We start from the raw sequence: 18,220 nt of genomic DNA, 5'->3' as shown, positions 1-18,220 counted from the left end.
GAGGCGGAGAAATATCAGATTTAAAATACTGTACTAAAAAATTTTAATTTTTAAACTCTTTGTTTCTATATGAAAACCCAAAAATCAGTAATTATTGGTGTATTGGAAAGTTTCGCAATGCTATTAATATAAATGCGAAATAGATTTCATTCCTTTCAGTTCCTACTCAAAATACTACACAGTTGGATCAGGAATTACCATACAAGATCCGCAATAACATATAGTACAGTGTATATAAATTCTAAGGAAGTTTAAGAAAGGAGCAATTTTTTTTTTTAATATACCCTCTCAGTCATTGAATATTTTAATTTCAGGGTGCTACGTCGAGTTTTCTTCTTCAAGGCCTGGAAAGGCGGAGGCCATCTCTGAAAACTCAGTTAGTTTGGGTTGGTGCTCAGAAAGAACCAGGTCTTACATCTAGAACTTGGAAGTGGGTAGATGGTAAGAAAATTACATTATGATCATCAAACTACTTATTGGAAAATGCATATTAACTTTATTTTGACAAACACATATTTTCAATATTGTGTCTACACTGTGAATTACCATGCCAATTACACATTTTACAGTAAATAAATCAATATTATTTTGAGAAATAAAAAGACTTTGTTTTTTGATCCACTCACATTTAAATTAACCAACTAGTTTCGGCAACAACCTGTTGCCCTCTTCAGGGTTTAATTTATGACTAATTAGTCATAAATTGACAAATTAGTCATAAATTAAACCCTGAAGAGGGCAACAGGTTGTTGCCGAAACTAGTTGGTTAATTAAAATGTAAGTCTTTTTATTTCTCAAAATAATATATCAATATGATCCACAAAGTTAATGCTTTCAATATTCAAAACAGTGAATAAATCGTTTACATATACCATTTAAATTTTAGGCAGTGTTGTTCAGAAGCCGTCCTGGGGTAAGGATCAGCCGAATAATTACAATGGTGAACAGAACTGTGCAGTGCTTGACGGAGGAAGGTTATGGCTTTGGAACGATGTTGGCTGCAACCTAGATTACTTGCATTGGATATGCCAATATAGTGAGTTTATTGGAATTCTCTATTATTAATAAAAGGCATTTACATAATGTTACTAAATGTTTATTAAAATTAATGTATGTAGCGCATATCGCTCATTCCTTTCCAGAACGTCATATATCAAAAATTGTCAATTTTCAGTTGCGCATGTTTTCGGAATGCCCAGAAAATATGCCCAGAGGTAGTGTTTAATTTTTTTTTTTAAATATGCTAAATATTGTTCAAATGGAGAAAAAACCTTCAGGTTTTACCTAAAAAGATCTGTTGCACAGTAAAAAGTTCAGTAAGTGGCTTGATATTTATTTTCAATACAGTATTATATTTTTAAACTTTAAAAACGTTCTCCTGGAAAATCGAGTTTTTTGATTTATGACGTTCTTGAAAGGAGTGAGCGATATATTATTTCAAATATGAAACCATGCATTATGTTGCGTTTTTTTGATGATTTCATTGGCAAATTGCAAACCACAAGTCAGTATTTTTTTGTCATCGTTACATTTGAATGTATACATGTAGTTTCTGATCCCTTTAATATAAGCGTAAATTTAGATTATTTTAAAACTGCAAATCAATACTTAGAATCATTGAATTACATTACGGAGATTACAATCAATACCAAATCCTCAAAAATAACTGTATGGTAAATGTTTTGCGGTAGGAGAGTAGTTGGGAGTAGGGGAGCAGAAGCAGGATTTAATATTGTTTTGATCAATCCTAGTAATTGTCCTAAGCACACATTGTCAGACAATACAGTTGGAGACTCTGAGCTCTATAGCGCCTGATCTTACATCCTGATTAGAACCACGCATTTATAATAATGATAAAAAAGACTGTTTTCATATCATATCACCTCAAAACATAATAAGTTATTATTTTGAAATTTATAGTGTTTTACGTAATTTAAAGTTATTTGCTATGCGATGTATTGATTTTACATTTGCAAACATAACAATGTTATTGAATGTAAAATCTGCGAATATTTAACACTACCCGAATGCGAAATGAATAGCGATCATTTAATTGTTTTCCAACATGGAGCATACAAGAGACTGAATGCACGGATTGGGTGTTAAGGTAATAAATTTAATATTTCAGCTCCCGCTAGTTGTGGAAGTCCCGACAAACAGCTAAATACGACACTCGAAGGCAAAAATCATTCTATAGGATCACATATTTCATATTCATGTCCATTGGGCAGTATGCTCATTGGTGAAAAAACTAGGACCTGCGAAAGTCACGCCTTCTGGAGTGGAAGAGCTCCGTCTTGCAAGTGTAAGTTCAAAATAAATTATTACCACTGATTATTATACTATTTTATGACACGTCTTTGGATGCACTCAGTATCAAACATCGCAATGTGAGATTTATGAATTTAACCCTTACTGGCCCAATGTCGAATCTCATGCAACATCGATTTTTTCCTCTTAGGTCCCATGTCGGATGTTATTCGACATTTTTTTCATCATTAGTATTATTTATTTCAATTCCAAGCTTACATTTTTGTCACTCGTATCTATTACAACAGTATGTGGAGCAGAGAACAAAAGATTTTTTTCCAATAGATTTATATTATCCACTGACACTTCGTGATGGAATTGCATTTTAAATTTATTATTAGATTAAAACCAATATTTTTAGCTTTTCCACTTTTTTATTTGACCAGCGACCGGGTTTCGTCGTTACCGACATCATCAGACTGGACATCACCAGTTAACACAAAACACGTTAAACACACATAATAGTGTAGAACAATTTCATAATCAAATATTTCTTTCAGATGTTAATTGCGGAGAATTATCATCCTTGGATCACGGATCAGTGACACTGATTGAAGGCCGCACGACTCACGGAGCGGTGGCATCATACAGCTGTGAACAGAACTATACCCTCATCGGGGAGGCAGAAAGACAATGCGGGGACAACGGGAAGTGGACTAAAGAGGTTCCCAAATGCCTGTTTGACTGGTGTCCTGACCCGCCCCCAGTCTCTGGAGCTACAGTTAACGTAAATGGGCACAAAGCGGGTTCTGTCGCCACCTACGAATGTTACTCTGGATTCATTCTCTTTGGACAACCAGTAAGAAATTTATTTTTTTTAAACTCTTTTTTTGCTTTTTGGCTGGGAAGCTCACAATTTTTTTTTAAATATTACAAGATAAGTATTATTAGAAGATAACTGTCATGGAGTTTAAAACACGTGTATGACTGGACAGGGATTGGAAGACTTCAAGAACTATTCCAAACAGCATTTCTCATAGTGTTTGTACCCTGTTATGAATGATTTATCCATGTTGATAATCTAAGTCATTAAAATTACCTTTTGAACTTTTACTCAAGGATATAAGGATTCAAGGTTTTGTAGACCTGGTTTTCGATCAGTATTGTCAAGGAAACATTACCAAAAATACCATAAATAATATAAGTATTTTATTATTCCTCACTAGAAATAAGGTCAAATTAATCAACACTACCATTTCTTCGAGAAATTACTTTTGATACAAATATTTAAAAATGAGTTATTTTATTTTAGAATGTGGTGTGCAATCTTGGTGGTAACTGGTCTAACACTCCCCCATCATGCAAGTATGTTGACTGTGGAACTCCAGCCCAGATAGACCACGGATCGTTTCGCCTTGTTAACGGTACCACAACTTACGGAAGTCTGGCTCAGTACACCTGTGACCTGGACCATTGGCTGGACGGGATGGAGACACTCACATGCACCAGAGAAGGAAAGTGGTCTCACGATACGCCGTCCTGTGATTGTGAGTAAATGCATTTAAAATCTTATCTTATTTGGAGGTATTACAAGCTCAGCTACAAATATCTTAATAAGCTAAAATATCCACTGTTGCTTAAAATCAAGAACTTTTCCTCAAGCAGATCACCAAAGGAAACATTTGAATCAAATAATAATAACTCTCTTTATATTATTTTTTGACATCATAGATGAAGAAGAATTTGGAATTCTGAAGAATATGGTACTTACGACTGTTATAGGCTGGTTTAAGTGAGCTGTAGCTTGATTTCAGAGCCACTTGACGTTAAGTAATTCAAAAAGACTTAGCTTATTTGAACTAATAGTGTGTACCTACCATTAGCATTCATAATACAACCCCTAAATACATAAAGTCATAGGAGTGAATGGTGCACTAAAATCAGTTTTAGCAAATAAAAATCTATCAAAGCTAAACTGGCAGTACACAACAGAGTTCTGGTTCCAACCCTTATGTATGGAAGCGAAGCATAGAGTTGGCAAAAGAAGGATGAAAGCAGACTGAATGCAGTTGAAATGCGATCTCTCAGACGAATGTTTGGCAAAACAATGTTTGATAGATGTTCGAATGATGAAATAAGGAAAGAATGCAAGGCTGAAAAAAGTATTATCGATAAAATTAAGAAAGGTGTGTTGAGATGGTTTGGACATGTGGAACGTATGAGTGAGGAAAGAACGGTTAAACAAATTAATGAGGCGAATGTAGTTGGAAAAAGAAGCAGAGGAAGACCGAGGAAAACCTGGCACAATCAGGTATGTCAAATACTTAAAACCGGCCGGGTCAGGAGTCGTAATAATCGTCGGGTATGTATGAGGAGATGCATGAATGTAGAAGAGGCGAATAATGTTTGCAAAGACAGAGTGGTGTGGCGTTCGATTCTCTCTGCCTACCCCTGAGGGGAAGCGGCGAGATGGTTAGTTAGTTACCCCTGCGTCCCAGTCCAAAATTAATGGTATGACGATGACAATGTAATTAAAACATTTGAAACAATTTCAGTGATCACCTGCAACGAGCCAGATGCACCTCAGGGAGGTTTTGTGGTTGGTTACGACTTGAATGTGCATTCTTCCATAGAATATCACTGCGAAATTGGTCACAAACTTGTTGGAGAAAACACTTTTACATGTAATAGTAACGGAGAATGGTCTGGAGAAGCTCCTATCTGTGAATGTAAGTATTCAACTTTAGTAGAACCATAATCTGTCCGCCTTCGTAATGGTCAGCACACTCGGCTACCGTTCTGGAGATCCGGGGTTTGATTCCCAAGGGGGAAAAATAAATATAAGTGATTTTTTCACTGTAATATTTATTCAATATTAACATGGACTGGTACCTGAAGCGGATGGCTTATCACCTTTCCTTCATGTGTAAACGATCAAGATAACACTGCGTTTATATGACACAGTGCCCTATGCACCATTGGGGTGCGAATAAGGGTTTTATTATTTAGAACCATAATCTTTTGTATATTACTGTGCTAATGAATAAGTGCATCACATACACGGAAACTTATTCGACAGAAGATAAAATAAATTAGGTCAACGTAACAAGATCTACAAATGAAACGCCAAATCAATAAATAAGTAACCTAATGGATACTTTTATATGCTATATTTTTTAAGGCTTTGTCAAACTGCAAACAAAACGCTGTAGTACAATGAAATCTTGGTTTTCTATTTAAACAAACAGAATTTAAGGTTACAAAAATATTGTACATATTGAGAACTCGCCACAGAAGAACTATAAGCTAGTTTCACCAACCGCAAAAAAAAATATATTACTGTTATAAATCTTTATAAAACTAAAACGTAATGTCTTAGTTCCGCGTCATAATAAAATCTGGAAACACAATTCATCTCATTAGACAGTGAGACAAAAATGTAAGACATAAGGAATTTAAAAAATGTTTTAATTTTTAAAATTAAACAGAAATACCTTTTTTCAGATGTTGATTGTGGTAAAATCCCTCCCATGTTGTATGGAGTAGCTGAATACGTAAATGGAACAACCCATCTTGGAAGTCTTATCCGATATTCATGCACACATAACTACAGACTTGTCGGTCCACCAGTAAGAGAATGTTTAGACAATCATCAATGGAGTGATAATTCCCCCAAGTGTGAAGGTAAAATTATCAATGTTTATAACAACAATATATTTGGTGAAGACAAGATGTAGTAGTAAAGAGAAGACATGAAAAGTGAACTAGTGTAAGGTACCAAAATCTTTTAGTCTAGCAAACCGGAATACTCCTCTGATTCGTGGGATTCTAGTATTATACTTCCAATTTGTGAGATCCTCACAAATTTAACTCTGGGTATTTGAGACATCTCCGTCCACCCAAGACTGTAGAAAACTGAACAGGTATTGGTCTCTTGGCAGTACGGGAAGGGCAAGTCCTAATGGTATTGATGTGGCTTGATTCGGCGAAGGTCGAGATCGAAGCGTAGAACAGGTGTAGAGAAGTAAATTAAACTCTCAGTTTATTTGGTTATGCTCGCCACCAGAAACTAGTATTTGGCATTAATGTTCTCTGGATTTACTCCTCAGAGACCGGTACTATGCTAGTTCCTTAGTGCTTACTTACTTGCTTTATTATGAACACTGTTCCCATATGTAATCGGTCCTTCAAGAGAGACCCGTGTACCTCTGTCTGAGAGCCGTTCCCCTTCCATACCCCTTCTCTACTACCTGCTGCCACGTTAATACAAAAGGCAACGGTAGCAGTCAGTCGGGGAACATCTCTCATGTTGGAGCATACTTCTCGGTGACGCTCTAGGCGGACATTTCATCTTCTTCTTCTGTACGAATCATGTCAGTTCTCCTCACGTCGACTTTCTTTTTAGAGTAATCGTCCTTATCTTGAGTAGCTATAAACAGTGCCTGACAGTCCTGATCCCCATCCAATCTGGTATATTCAGGACATTTCATAACATTATTAATTACATTATTTTATCTTATTATCTTTGGTAGTTACCTTTGGAAGTGTTTTTTATTATTGGGGCAGCATACCGTTCCAAATTACATCATAAATTTAATCCAAAAGGTCTTTTTGAGACCCACATTTTAAAAAAAACATAAGAACATAATGACCCCTCTTTATTAAGATGGTATCTGACAACATGTTACCCTATTTTCTTACAGAAATCCGGTGCCCCGAACCAATTGTCGCTGAACACAGTATTCTGTCAGTCACTGGAAATGACAGAATGTATGGTCGTACGTTGATACGAACAGTAGAGTCAAGTAACAGTGGATCGACAACCTATAAAATTGGTGCGCTCGTTAAGTATCGCTGTGAAAGAGGCTACAAAGTCATGGGCGAGAGTATATCTACCTGTGAGGATACTGGACTATGGAGTGGTGACACACCGCATTGTCAATGTATGTACACATTTACATTATTTAGGCTTTTACTATAGTTCGCAAAACGGTAACAAGTTTCTGAGATATTTATTATAATCAATCAATATATTTTTTAACCCATCAAACTGTAATGATTATACCCAGTAATGGGTTAGCATATAATGTACTGTAAGTGAAAAATAAGTATAAAAGCTTAAAAAGCATAATTAAGAGAGAGATATCTGTAGCAATTAGAAACTCATAAGATTTTATTTCTCGAAATAATATAGATAAAATTAGAATCGATTATTTAATGTAAAAATAAATATTAAACCCAGTGCAGGTTAAACAACAAGACAAACATCTTCACTGGGTTTTTCTATACCAAAGGTACATTTTACTATACTTGTTTACTTAATTATTTGTCCACCATGAGTTATGCATTCATGGATGGCATGGTCAGAGGGACACAATCGTAGCTTTTATAAATAGTTACTTATTTAATGATTTTAGGAGTACATAGATGCAAAACATTCAATGTTCCTTTGACCAAATGTGGTATATGTTTGATTTTGTTGCATGTTGATATGTTTCTTTGTTCTTGATCTTGTGGTTCTATTAACGTTTTCATGCATTTATGTCAGTTTTAAGTAGTAAATAGGTAATATAACATATTAAATTAACAAATATGGTCAATTTGTTTTGTGAAAAATCATCTTAAGGGCGCTTAACTATTTATGTATTTTAAAAGTTTCATAATTTGATAAATGATTTTATGATTGCTTGTACTGCCTACCAAAAGCCCAAAAAATATAAAAAAAAATATTATTACATTCATTTGATATCAACAATGATTATTATTACATTTTTGTTTACGTCATGTGTTCTTTAAGTTAATAACAATAGTAGCTTGTACAAAATAATGTACAGTAGAGTCTCGATTATCCGTCGGATAAGCGAATAGGTCGGATAACACGGAAAGTGATAAAAATGACATTGAAAAAGTGTTATTTTATTTGAGCATTACAACTTGACAATTATGTACATGTTACATAACTGCACTGAGCACTAAAGACTGAGGACTGTCGCTTATGCAGTCGGGTAAAGGAAAGGGGTCCCTGTTATCCGAGTTATCCGACGTAGGTCGGATAACTCGGAAGGTCGGATAACCGAAGGTCCGATAACTGAGACCTACTGTATCTTGTAAAAAATACATGAACAAATTTTAATAACCCTTTGTTCAAATAATGAAAAAAATACTGATATTCCTGTCAAATAATTTACAGTTTTGTTTTGTTAAAACATATGGTTTCTAGATGTTGACTGTGGAAATGCTGGGGACATTGTCCATGGAAAAGTTACTCTAGCAACAAACGCCACATATTATGGTGCTGCCGTGCTCTATGAATGTGATAAGCACTACCAACTGGATGGTGTGTCAAGAAGGTTGTGTCAAGACAATGGAACATGGAGTTCTGAAGAACCAAAATGCATAGGTAAGTTAAAATTCCCATTATCAATCCGGGTAAAATTAACCTGTATAGCCTGATTTCCCAATTTTTGTTAGACTCCCCATATTTTGAGCTATAATAGATTAATAAATGTATAGAACCGCACTTTAGAGATATTTTTTAAATTGAGTATTTGCCTATGAATTACGGGAATAATATTGTTTAATTTGTTACATTGATATGTAAATAATTTTTAAAATTGTTGTTTTTTATTTTATTTTTAGAAATAACATGTAAACATCCTTCGGAAAATCAACAGCTAGGACCTGGACTAAATGTCGCAATCAATTCGTTTAGTGTGGGAGGAAAAGCACACTATTCGTGCGAAAAGGGCTTTTCTATCAGTGGAAATACTACTAGAACCTGTTCAACCAAGGGGACGTGGAATGGTGTACCACCATCCTGCATTCGTAAGTATAAAGCATCTTAGTTGTTGCATCTTGCAGCTTACATTATGGTAAACACAAAGCATTTATGTATGTGAATGTCATTTATTTTTAGCCATAAACTGCAAGCATCCAGGAACAATTGAAAATGGGCGAGTGATCATAGCAAATGGGTCGACACTCTACGGAAGCGGTGTAGAGTATCATTGTATCCCGCACTTCCAACGCGTAGGCCAATACCTCAGGAAATGCATGGACGACGGAACTTGGTCGGGGGAAGAACCAACTTGCCAACTTATATCAAACGAAACTCAAGATTCCAGTAATTTGGCATTAAGTATTGGAATTGGCTGTGGCTTAGTTTTATTCTTGTTAATTTTATTGGGAATCATCTACTTGAGATTGTAAGTAACAAAAGACACATTTGATCACCTTGCCTGTATATGTAATGAACATGTAAATGAGAATTAAATTAACTCACCATCTATCCGATATGATGCCTTATGCATCACTCAGTATAAAATTTAAAATGAAAGGTTGTAAAAATTTGTTTTTACTCATTCAAATCTTTAGAGGCCTGATTTAAAATATTTGTATTTTTTTTAACTAATGGTATCGAAATTAACATTGTAACATTTCATAATCACTTATCATAAATTTAATTAACCTGTTAAAAAGTATTGGTAAATTTTGATTTTACATGGGAGGACTGCTCTCCCAAAACACTAGTTTTGGTAGAGCATTCCTCCCATTAACAGTTTCAAATTACCAAATTTAATGATACTTGTTTAATATAATAAGCTATTTTGATTTTATTTTAATTGTTTTTTTTTACCTTTTAGACGAAAAGCCACACCTGTCAAAAATACTGAAAATATTGAAGGCGCTGAACGAAAAGAAGATCAAAATGCAGCTGTTATGAGTTATGCATCTCTTCATGATGGAATAAATGGATTCCGAGGAAATCACCTGTATGATCATGTGCAAGACAATGTGTACGACGCGCCGTACGGAGACCATCTGACTGACAACAACGCATATAACCACAGCCAGAGTGGAGATTCAGACACAACTTACGAGCCCGAACCAGGAGTACACGCGGCTGGAGCCATGGTTACTATCAATGGAGTCGCTGTGCGTTGAAGAACACACTATTTAAAGTTCCAAAGTTAATGTATTTATGTTGATAGAAAGATTTGTGCTTTAAAATAAAATTCTTTTCTCACTGAAGCATGTTAATATTATGAAATATTAGTGATATTTAGTGGTCAGATTACAAATCCACTAATGGTATTTATTTCAAACAAGCAAATAGCAAACATTTAAATTTTTAAGAACTTGAAAAATATCAAAACATTATTACTGATTACTTCTTTGTACCAAAAAAGTAGGTCTATATATTTTCACAATCTTGACTTCACAATCCCAACCATTTCCGCTTGCACGTAAAAAATTAAATAAAAATCTTTCACTAAGAATATTTTCATAGAGATTAGCTTTATATAAATAAATACTATACTGAGTTACCCAGGTGTAGAAATTATACCATACCGCTTGCCAATCATGGAACAAAGTATAGTGTTGTATGCTAATTCTAACAAGTATTGCAAGCGCCAAATATACTATAAATGTGTCGCCAACCTTCAAAATCCGCCAGATTCAATTTTATAACATTTTAAAATAAATACAACATCGGAATGCCAATTGTGGGTTTTATTGTTTAAAATATTTATGTACTAGAAAATCCTGCTAAAAAATACTTAAAAACAGCATTGTATTTCAAATTCCGCTATATTCATGAAACTTGCGTTCTGACCCATATCGGAATCAGAGAGCGGGAATAGGTAAAAAATTAATAAGACATCATTAGAATATTGGTTTTAATCTAATAATAAATTAAAAAAAAAAAAAAAAAAAAAAAAAAACATCATTATCGGTTTGTGTCTAGTGTTTTATTTTAAATACTGAAAAAATTTCCCAAAAAAATGGGAAAATTCTCTATTTCATAATATTTTATCTAAAGATATACAAATCTTTGAAACATAAATGTTACCCGGAGAATTTTGCATTTTTTGTAAAATCGACTTACATGGATCTGGCGGATTTTGAAAGTAGGCAACACAAATAATAAATTGGTTTGCAGTCCCGGCGGCTAGCAGTCAGAGTCATAGGTTCTGGGTTGCTACCACAACTTGGTTTCTATAATAGTGTTGAATTTAAGTATTTGATTATCACAAATAACAACACCAATATTTATTCCTAAATTAATATCCAACACCATGTTACGAACATACCTACAAAATTAATATTATTATTCAAATAATTGTATGTGTTATTTTATGGGTTCGAGACTTAAATTACTGGGAATAATGAATTAAAGTTTAAATACACATTTTATTCATCTTTAACATGGAGAAAGCAAATTAAAATACATCTGTGTACGGTGTAATGAATTGCAAAAATAAAATACCAAAATTTTCATTTGAATGAAAGACCATTTTAGAATATAGTATTTTTATAGTGATAAGTATATTATATTCCTCTTTATTTTCATAAAATATAATTAGAAATCATATATTTTATACTGACTATTTTTTTTAATTAATTTGAAAACAATTTTTTCAAATATTTTTCTATTGCAAATACTTTTTACTTTTTTGTTTCTGATATACAAAAAACTAAATTTTGTAAATATATCATTTCATATTATTTTTTATTTTATAAATAAAAGAAAGTCTGTACATCGAGGTTTTTAGTAATATTTTTAAGGCATTTTATTGTTTCAACTCTGATAGACCAAAGTGTGTTAAATGCGTTTTTATAACATTGTGAAAAGATTTATATTTGTCACTGTACAAAATTAATGAAAGTTACCAATATTTTTCGGAACTATATATCTCTCAGGCACTTTTAAGTCTGAGTGAGACATTGGGTTGCAGCAAAAGTTCATCTTATTCAATGTTTTCAACTTGTGAAAAAAATTACAGAGTAGCCTTTTTTTCATTTATAAATATTATGAAAAACTATTGACTTATAAAAGTGGAAGTGAAACAAATAAAGTGATTACCTACCTATAAGATTTCGTCTGATTTACAAATTTAAACTTTATTTTTCAATTAAATTATGAATAAAATTGTAATAATTTCTCCGCACATTTTTATATATCCAGTGATACTTTGCTGTTTATAGGAAAAAAATCAATAAATGTTTTTATATGTATTATTTTTTATATTTAATTATTTAAACACGTAGGTATATATAAAGTAAGTTTATAAACTCATGTTTTAAATTTTACGATGAGAGCTGAATAGTAAGATTTTGTGCCTATTTAATTAAGGAATACTCACATTTATTAAAGAAAAATACATTTTTAATTAACTGTAAGCTTAAATTTGATTTGCATGGTGTTTAGAATATCGAAAAGAAATGTTTTTGTATTTAAATAACTCAAGAAATTCAAGAACAATGAGATAATTTATACAAATGTAAACAGTGTTCAGAACTCTTAATGCTTTCTTCTTAACTGAAATTTATTTAATTATTCAAGGTACAAACCAAAGCACGTGGAAATGTCCATAAATATTATTATATCATATACTTCTTACATTTATAACCTAATAAAGATTTGTAAATATATTTGTTGTAAAAACTGTGCAGAAAATAAATTTATAAAAATAAAAATTGATTTTATTTATTTGAATTGTAAAAAAAAACAATCCGTCTTGAACAATACTGAAAAACATCAGGGGCATAAAATGAATTTACAGAATTAATCGGACTCTTTGTCAACATCTTTAGTGTATGATTTTTAAAATACTTGCCAATAATAGATCTTCAGTCATCTAAAATTTAGTAATCAATTGAATATCACCCATAATTCGAATACAGGGTAATCATACATTCATTAATAGATTTGACATTCACTTTGTGGTAATATCTATGATTTTTAATTTAAGTTTTACTTGGTAAATATCACTATCTCTTAAAATATGTTGAAACTCATGTTTCAATGTATTCTTCATCATTTTACGGTGTTTGAAAATGATGCAGAATGGATCGAAACACGTATCATAATAGATTTTAAGAAATAGTGGTGTTTACCAAGTAAAACTTAAATTATTATATTTTCCCGAGAACTTGTCGGAAAATGTTGCTATATGTGACTTTTTACAAAGCATTTATTTATTACATAAAACCCAAGATTTCATCCATGGAAATCCAATTCGAGAATCACTGACTTAAAGAAATAGTGTGTGGGTAACATCAATATTGGATAGACTAAAACAAAATGGTGAATTTAATACATTTATTGGTGATAAACATACATCAAGATTATAATGGTTCACAAACACTAATACATGTAGATTACTTACTCACATATTTTTTTTTTAAATGTTATTAAGAAAGTTACAATATTTCAAGAATGAACAAAAATGCTTTCATGTTTTCATACAATTACAAAGGAATGGATATTTCATATAAAATATAAATAGAAAAAAAATATTTTGACAGTATTTGAAAAAAAAAGACAAATATTAAAGCTAAAATGTGTGAGGGACTTAAATATTGGTTAATATAATAAAAAATATACTATTTGAGCACATAAGACAAGCAAAAACCATAATGATTGTAACCTCTTAAAAAGTAATACACAAACGCTTCCTTTTAGGTGAAATTATTGTAACTATAGTAATAATTTACTGGCTTTATGCAAAAGGCACCAGTCCACATTCCCAACTAGAACTGATATGAGCCTAGCCAGGAATACAATGTTAACTTATTCAATTAACTGGTTCAATTAACTGGTACTTAACTGGTTTTTTGCTTGTGGACTGGTTACTTTCCGCATAACGTGCCAGACAGTTAAAGGGTCTAAATGATAGCCAAGTAATAATCATTTAGTCAAATATTCTTGCTCTCAAAATAACCAATTTCATATAGACTAGTGAGTCTATATATTGTGAAGTGTCATAGGAGAGTAAAAATGTAAACATTTAACCATCAAGCGGAATACACCAATTCCAAATACAAAATATGCTTTATTTTGGTATTATGCACTTACATATGAATTGCAACAAAGTGGAATTTGGAATTGGTAAATTGCGCTTGATGGGTAGGAAAAACCCAGGTGGAATGGATTAAGCCGACAATGTGTATTAAATTATTGTCTATAATTGATTGCGAGCCCCATGTAGTAATGAATTCAATTTACATACTATATAATATTGAATCGATTACTAACATTACAAGGCAATTAACAAGTTATATGCACAGGTGGTATGGCCAATATCATCAAACCTTTCACGTAATGGACACTAGCAATTTATTTCAGGGAGCTCTTCTGAATTGTGTAACTGCACAAATTGTTTCTATCGTCCAGTCAAAAGTCTCACTACACATAATGTGAACTAAGTTTACTTAAAAATAATTTGATCTAGAACAGTCTTTAAAATAATTTACATTAGATATGTATATTGTAACAAAAATTAGATGATTTCTTTTTTAATATTTAAAGATTAAATTTGTACTACTTAAAAAAAACAACAATGGAAAAACATCATAAGAAAAACTTCTACATCAGCAAAAAATAGCAGTTTTTAAAGAGATACATTTCATTTGGTACAAATGTAGAATTTTATATGTTTATATTTTATTTAAATACTGGCTTATTTCAGAAGTCAATATTCTTGTATGTATTACGATTACCAATTTTAAGGTTTAAAATAGCATAATTTGTTTATGATCAACATCATCATTATTGAACTTTGTAAATAACTGTAGGATGTATGTATAGAACACATTATAATCATATTAATTTAAAATATTCTATTTTTATGTAAAACCATATTATAAAATCCCTTGTTTTAATGATAAAGATTTATTGTTATTATATTTCCAAACACTTTTTTTGCCAATAAAATAGGTATGCATTCTGACACTGCAGTTTCATAATTTTAAACAACATAACGTACTAAAAGTAATTCATAAATGAAAAATAAAATATTGAACTGAATTTGTACAAAAAAATATCACTTCAATTTTAGTTAAATAAGGTAGACTTTGGAATAGGTTATCATCAAATACCTGAATATGTTAAATACACTCCCTTAACTGCTTTTGAAAGAAGCGACAGCCTAGTATACTGGCATCTGTCAGAAAGGTATTATAATATTTTAGTATAAAATTGATGGTAAAAAAAGTGTTTTAACTGACAAGATTAAGCTCAAAAATATTAAATGAATGTGAAAAAACATTAAAAGTATGTCATGCTAACAACACAATGGCTTGACATGACGCAAGGTCAAGAAACACGGTTGTAATGAGTGTGTATTCACAGAAGTACCGATAAAGTTGTTACCCCTGCATTGTGGCAAAATTTTGAGTATTAACATATTGATGTATTTGGTATTATAACTAATTAGAAATATTGTATGTAACATACTCCTTAATTTAAAAAGAGTTTTTCAAAGATTATCTGTATTTACATAATTTAAAAAGTATCTCGAAGTTTTTGGTCTTAATTTATTTGCTAATAAGGATGGTAGTTGAGCTTCATTTGAAACACATATAAATATAAAATATATATGATATCCGTAAATTGAAAATAATAATATAACAGATGTATAGTTAGACTACTTCACGTAGGATATGTCTATATGCGGCATATAAACTATTAGAATAACAATCAATATAAATGCAAAATATACAGGATTACATATTTTAAATTGAAATTAATGCAATAACAGATCTATAGTAAGACTACTTCCCATAGGACATGTCTTATATATTTATGCAGCATGTATATAATATACCATTACAATAACAATCAATATAAATGCAACAGAAAATAAAGTTTTATTTTCCAGACTAATTATTTCAATGTTGATTTTTTTAAAGTGTATAATGGTCACAATTAAATCATAATATACAAAAAAAATCATGTTGAATTAATGTTTCATTGAAAAAAAACATGATAAACACCAATTTTAAAATATCGAGAGCTATACCAATTTTTCTAAACAAAGGATAAAAATAGAAAAATATAAAGAAAAGAAAACTATAAGCACTACAAGAAAAGTATAAATTCCTATTTATAAGAAAAACTTTTTCAAACATAAAAAGTGTGATATATGTAAACAACAGGTAGTTAAATTACCATATTGTAAATATATCGACTGTTATCAGCCGAAAGGGCATAGCGACAAATGGCTACTTATTCAGGAGTCATATAGTGCTGCAACTGCATTGGTATCATTTACATTAACATATTGCCAATACTTAAGCATCTAATTATTATAAAATGGTGTAACAACATGACTAAGGTATGCTGTATGTTCAATACGTCTCCTGCAAAATAGACTGAATAATGTGATATAATCAAAGTATCGAATTAAAAAGCTTTCCACAAAATGTGCTGTAATAAAAGCTTTTTAATTCAATGGAAATGACAAATCCAATATACATTTATTGCATATCCATACTAATTATAAAGTTTCTTAAATATATTACATACGTCTATAATTTATATTTAAGTAAAATGGATAATGGTAACAAACCAGTGACGAACCATTAATATAAATCAATTATTCAAATATCACCTCTTTTTTTGATTTGCAAAAATAAATCTTATTCAAATAATAAATTCGAGTCAAACCAGTTCTAAATTTTCAGTAAAATAATCAGATTATAGTATTCAAATTTACTTTCTAGTCAATATATAATTGATAAAAAAAAAAACTAGTCTAGTAACACAGCACATAAAAAAATACACTAATTTAATCTGTCTATTATTTCAATCCGTTTTAGTCATGTCAAAAGGAATATGTAGTTTTAATATACATATTCAACGTAAAAGAGCTTACATCAAGATGGTCAAACTTACTATTGAGATGTCAGTCCTGGGTAACATGTTGATTCAAATATGTCATTTTCTATGTTTGTTACCAAAATACCTCAATTAATATAGCTTAAAAATTGCCCAAAAAAAGAAAAACAAAAAAGTAGTATAACAAATAATATTAGGAAAAAATTATGAAGAATAGTCATAAAATTATTTCATAATTTAGCACTTCAATGTAAAACATACATTTCATAAAAAATATAAAATATTTCTCTCATTTTCTAAATGAAGAAATGCTTAAATTTTTCTTGTATATATTGTGTGTGCTCGAATTATATGCATATTTAAATATATTTGTAGACTTTAAGATATAAAATATAAATTTGTGTCTGTGGATGCTTTATATGTATCATTTAAAAATATATTTTTATTCTTTTAGATAAAAATATTATGTTATTTTGACAAAATAGAATTCCATATAAGTAACAGTATATAAAGGTATGAAAATATTTATGTTTCTTGTATGGAGGAATTGAAATATAAAATATCTTAATGGTTATCATTATATTATTATTATATTAAAATGTAAAGTACTTAGAGATATACGTATATATGTGTGTGTGTGTGTGTTATAAATGTATATATAAATATTTGTATACTTTTAGATAGAAAATATAATATATTCTTTTAAAAAAATGGGAGAATGCATTAATTCATGCGGTTTTCTAAGAGAGGGTGTTATTAGTATTATTTCATGTCGTGTTCATCTGTGACTATATTCATTTGAAAGCTACTGTCATTGCGCGTCTTTTTCAATATATGTCATTTGGTTGAAGCGTAAACAACAATTTTTTCTATTTGTACGAAAATGTCGAACTTTGTGCCAGATAAAGTGTTTTTGCGGGGAGTTCTTCATCATTACTTTAACATGAAGAAAAGTTCTACCGAAAGTCATCGTATTTTAGTGGAGGTTAATGGTGACCATGCTCTAGCTGATCGAACGTGCCAGAAGTGGTTTGCACCATTTGGTAGCAATTTTGACTTGGAAGACGAAGAACGACCCGGAAAGCTAAAAAAGTTTGAAGATGAAGAATTAGAGGCATTGCGCAATTGCGATAAGATCTTGCAATATCATTAGGAGTGGATCAAGCAACCATTACCAGAAGTTTAAAAGCATTGGGATTCATCAAAAAGCTTGGAAATTGGGTGCCGTATGAATTGAAGCCAATAATCCATAATTCTCCATCATGACAACGCTCGGCCACATTGCAAGACCAGTTAAAAACTATTTGGAAAACAGTGGGTGGGAAGTTTTACCTCATCTGCCTT

At 31.2% G+C, this 18,220-nt stretch overlaps 1 protein-coding gene across 1 annotated transcript in view; it reads left to right on the top strand.

The window, feature by feature from the left end:
* The window catches only part of fw (CUB and Sushi multiple domains furrowed), a 97,665-nt gene extending 86,691 nt beyond the window's left edge, over positions 1 to 10,974 (top strand). Inside the window, exons 7-18 of the mRNA XM_088272725.1 lie at positions 315 to 441; positions 887 to 1,036; positions 2,129 to 2,305; positions 2,811 to 3,109; positions 3,563 to 3,797; positions 4,806 to 4,979; positions 5,755 to 5,934; positions 6,954 to 7,193; positions 8,471 to 8,650; positions 8,890 to 9,075; positions 9,167 to 9,455; positions 9,894 to 10,974. Of these exons, the coding sequence (XP_088128851.1) occupies positions 315 to 441; positions 887 to 1,036; positions 2,129 to 2,305; positions 2,811 to 3,109; positions 3,563 to 3,797; positions 4,806 to 4,979; positions 5,755 to 5,934; positions 6,954 to 7,193; positions 8,471 to 8,650; positions 8,890 to 9,075; positions 9,167 to 9,455; positions 9,894 to 10,194 (2,538 nt within the window). The 3' untranslated portion in view covers positions 10,195 to 10,974. The remainder of the gene's footprint in view (positions 1 to 314; positions 442 to 886; positions 1,037 to 2,128; positions 2,306 to 2,810; positions 3,110 to 3,562; positions 3,798 to 4,805; positions 4,980 to 5,754; positions 5,935 to 6,953; positions 7,194 to 8,470; positions 8,651 to 8,889; positions 9,076 to 9,166; positions 9,456 to 9,893) is intronic.
* The last annotated feature ends 7,246 nt before the right edge of the window (positions 10,975 to 18,220 follow it).

Source organism: Brachycentrus maculatus, unplaced genomic scaffold, assembly GCF_059751285.1.
Source record: "Brachycentrus maculatus isolate JH-2025_06_01 unplaced genomic scaffold, ASM5975128v1 h1tg000518l, whole genome shotgun sequence".
NCBI lineage: Eukaryota > Metazoa > Arthropoda > Insecta > Trichoptera > Brachycentridae > Brachycentrus > Brachycentrus maculatus.
Note: the sequence above shows the minus strand (reverse complement) of the source record. Positions and strands in the feature narration are given on the sequence as shown.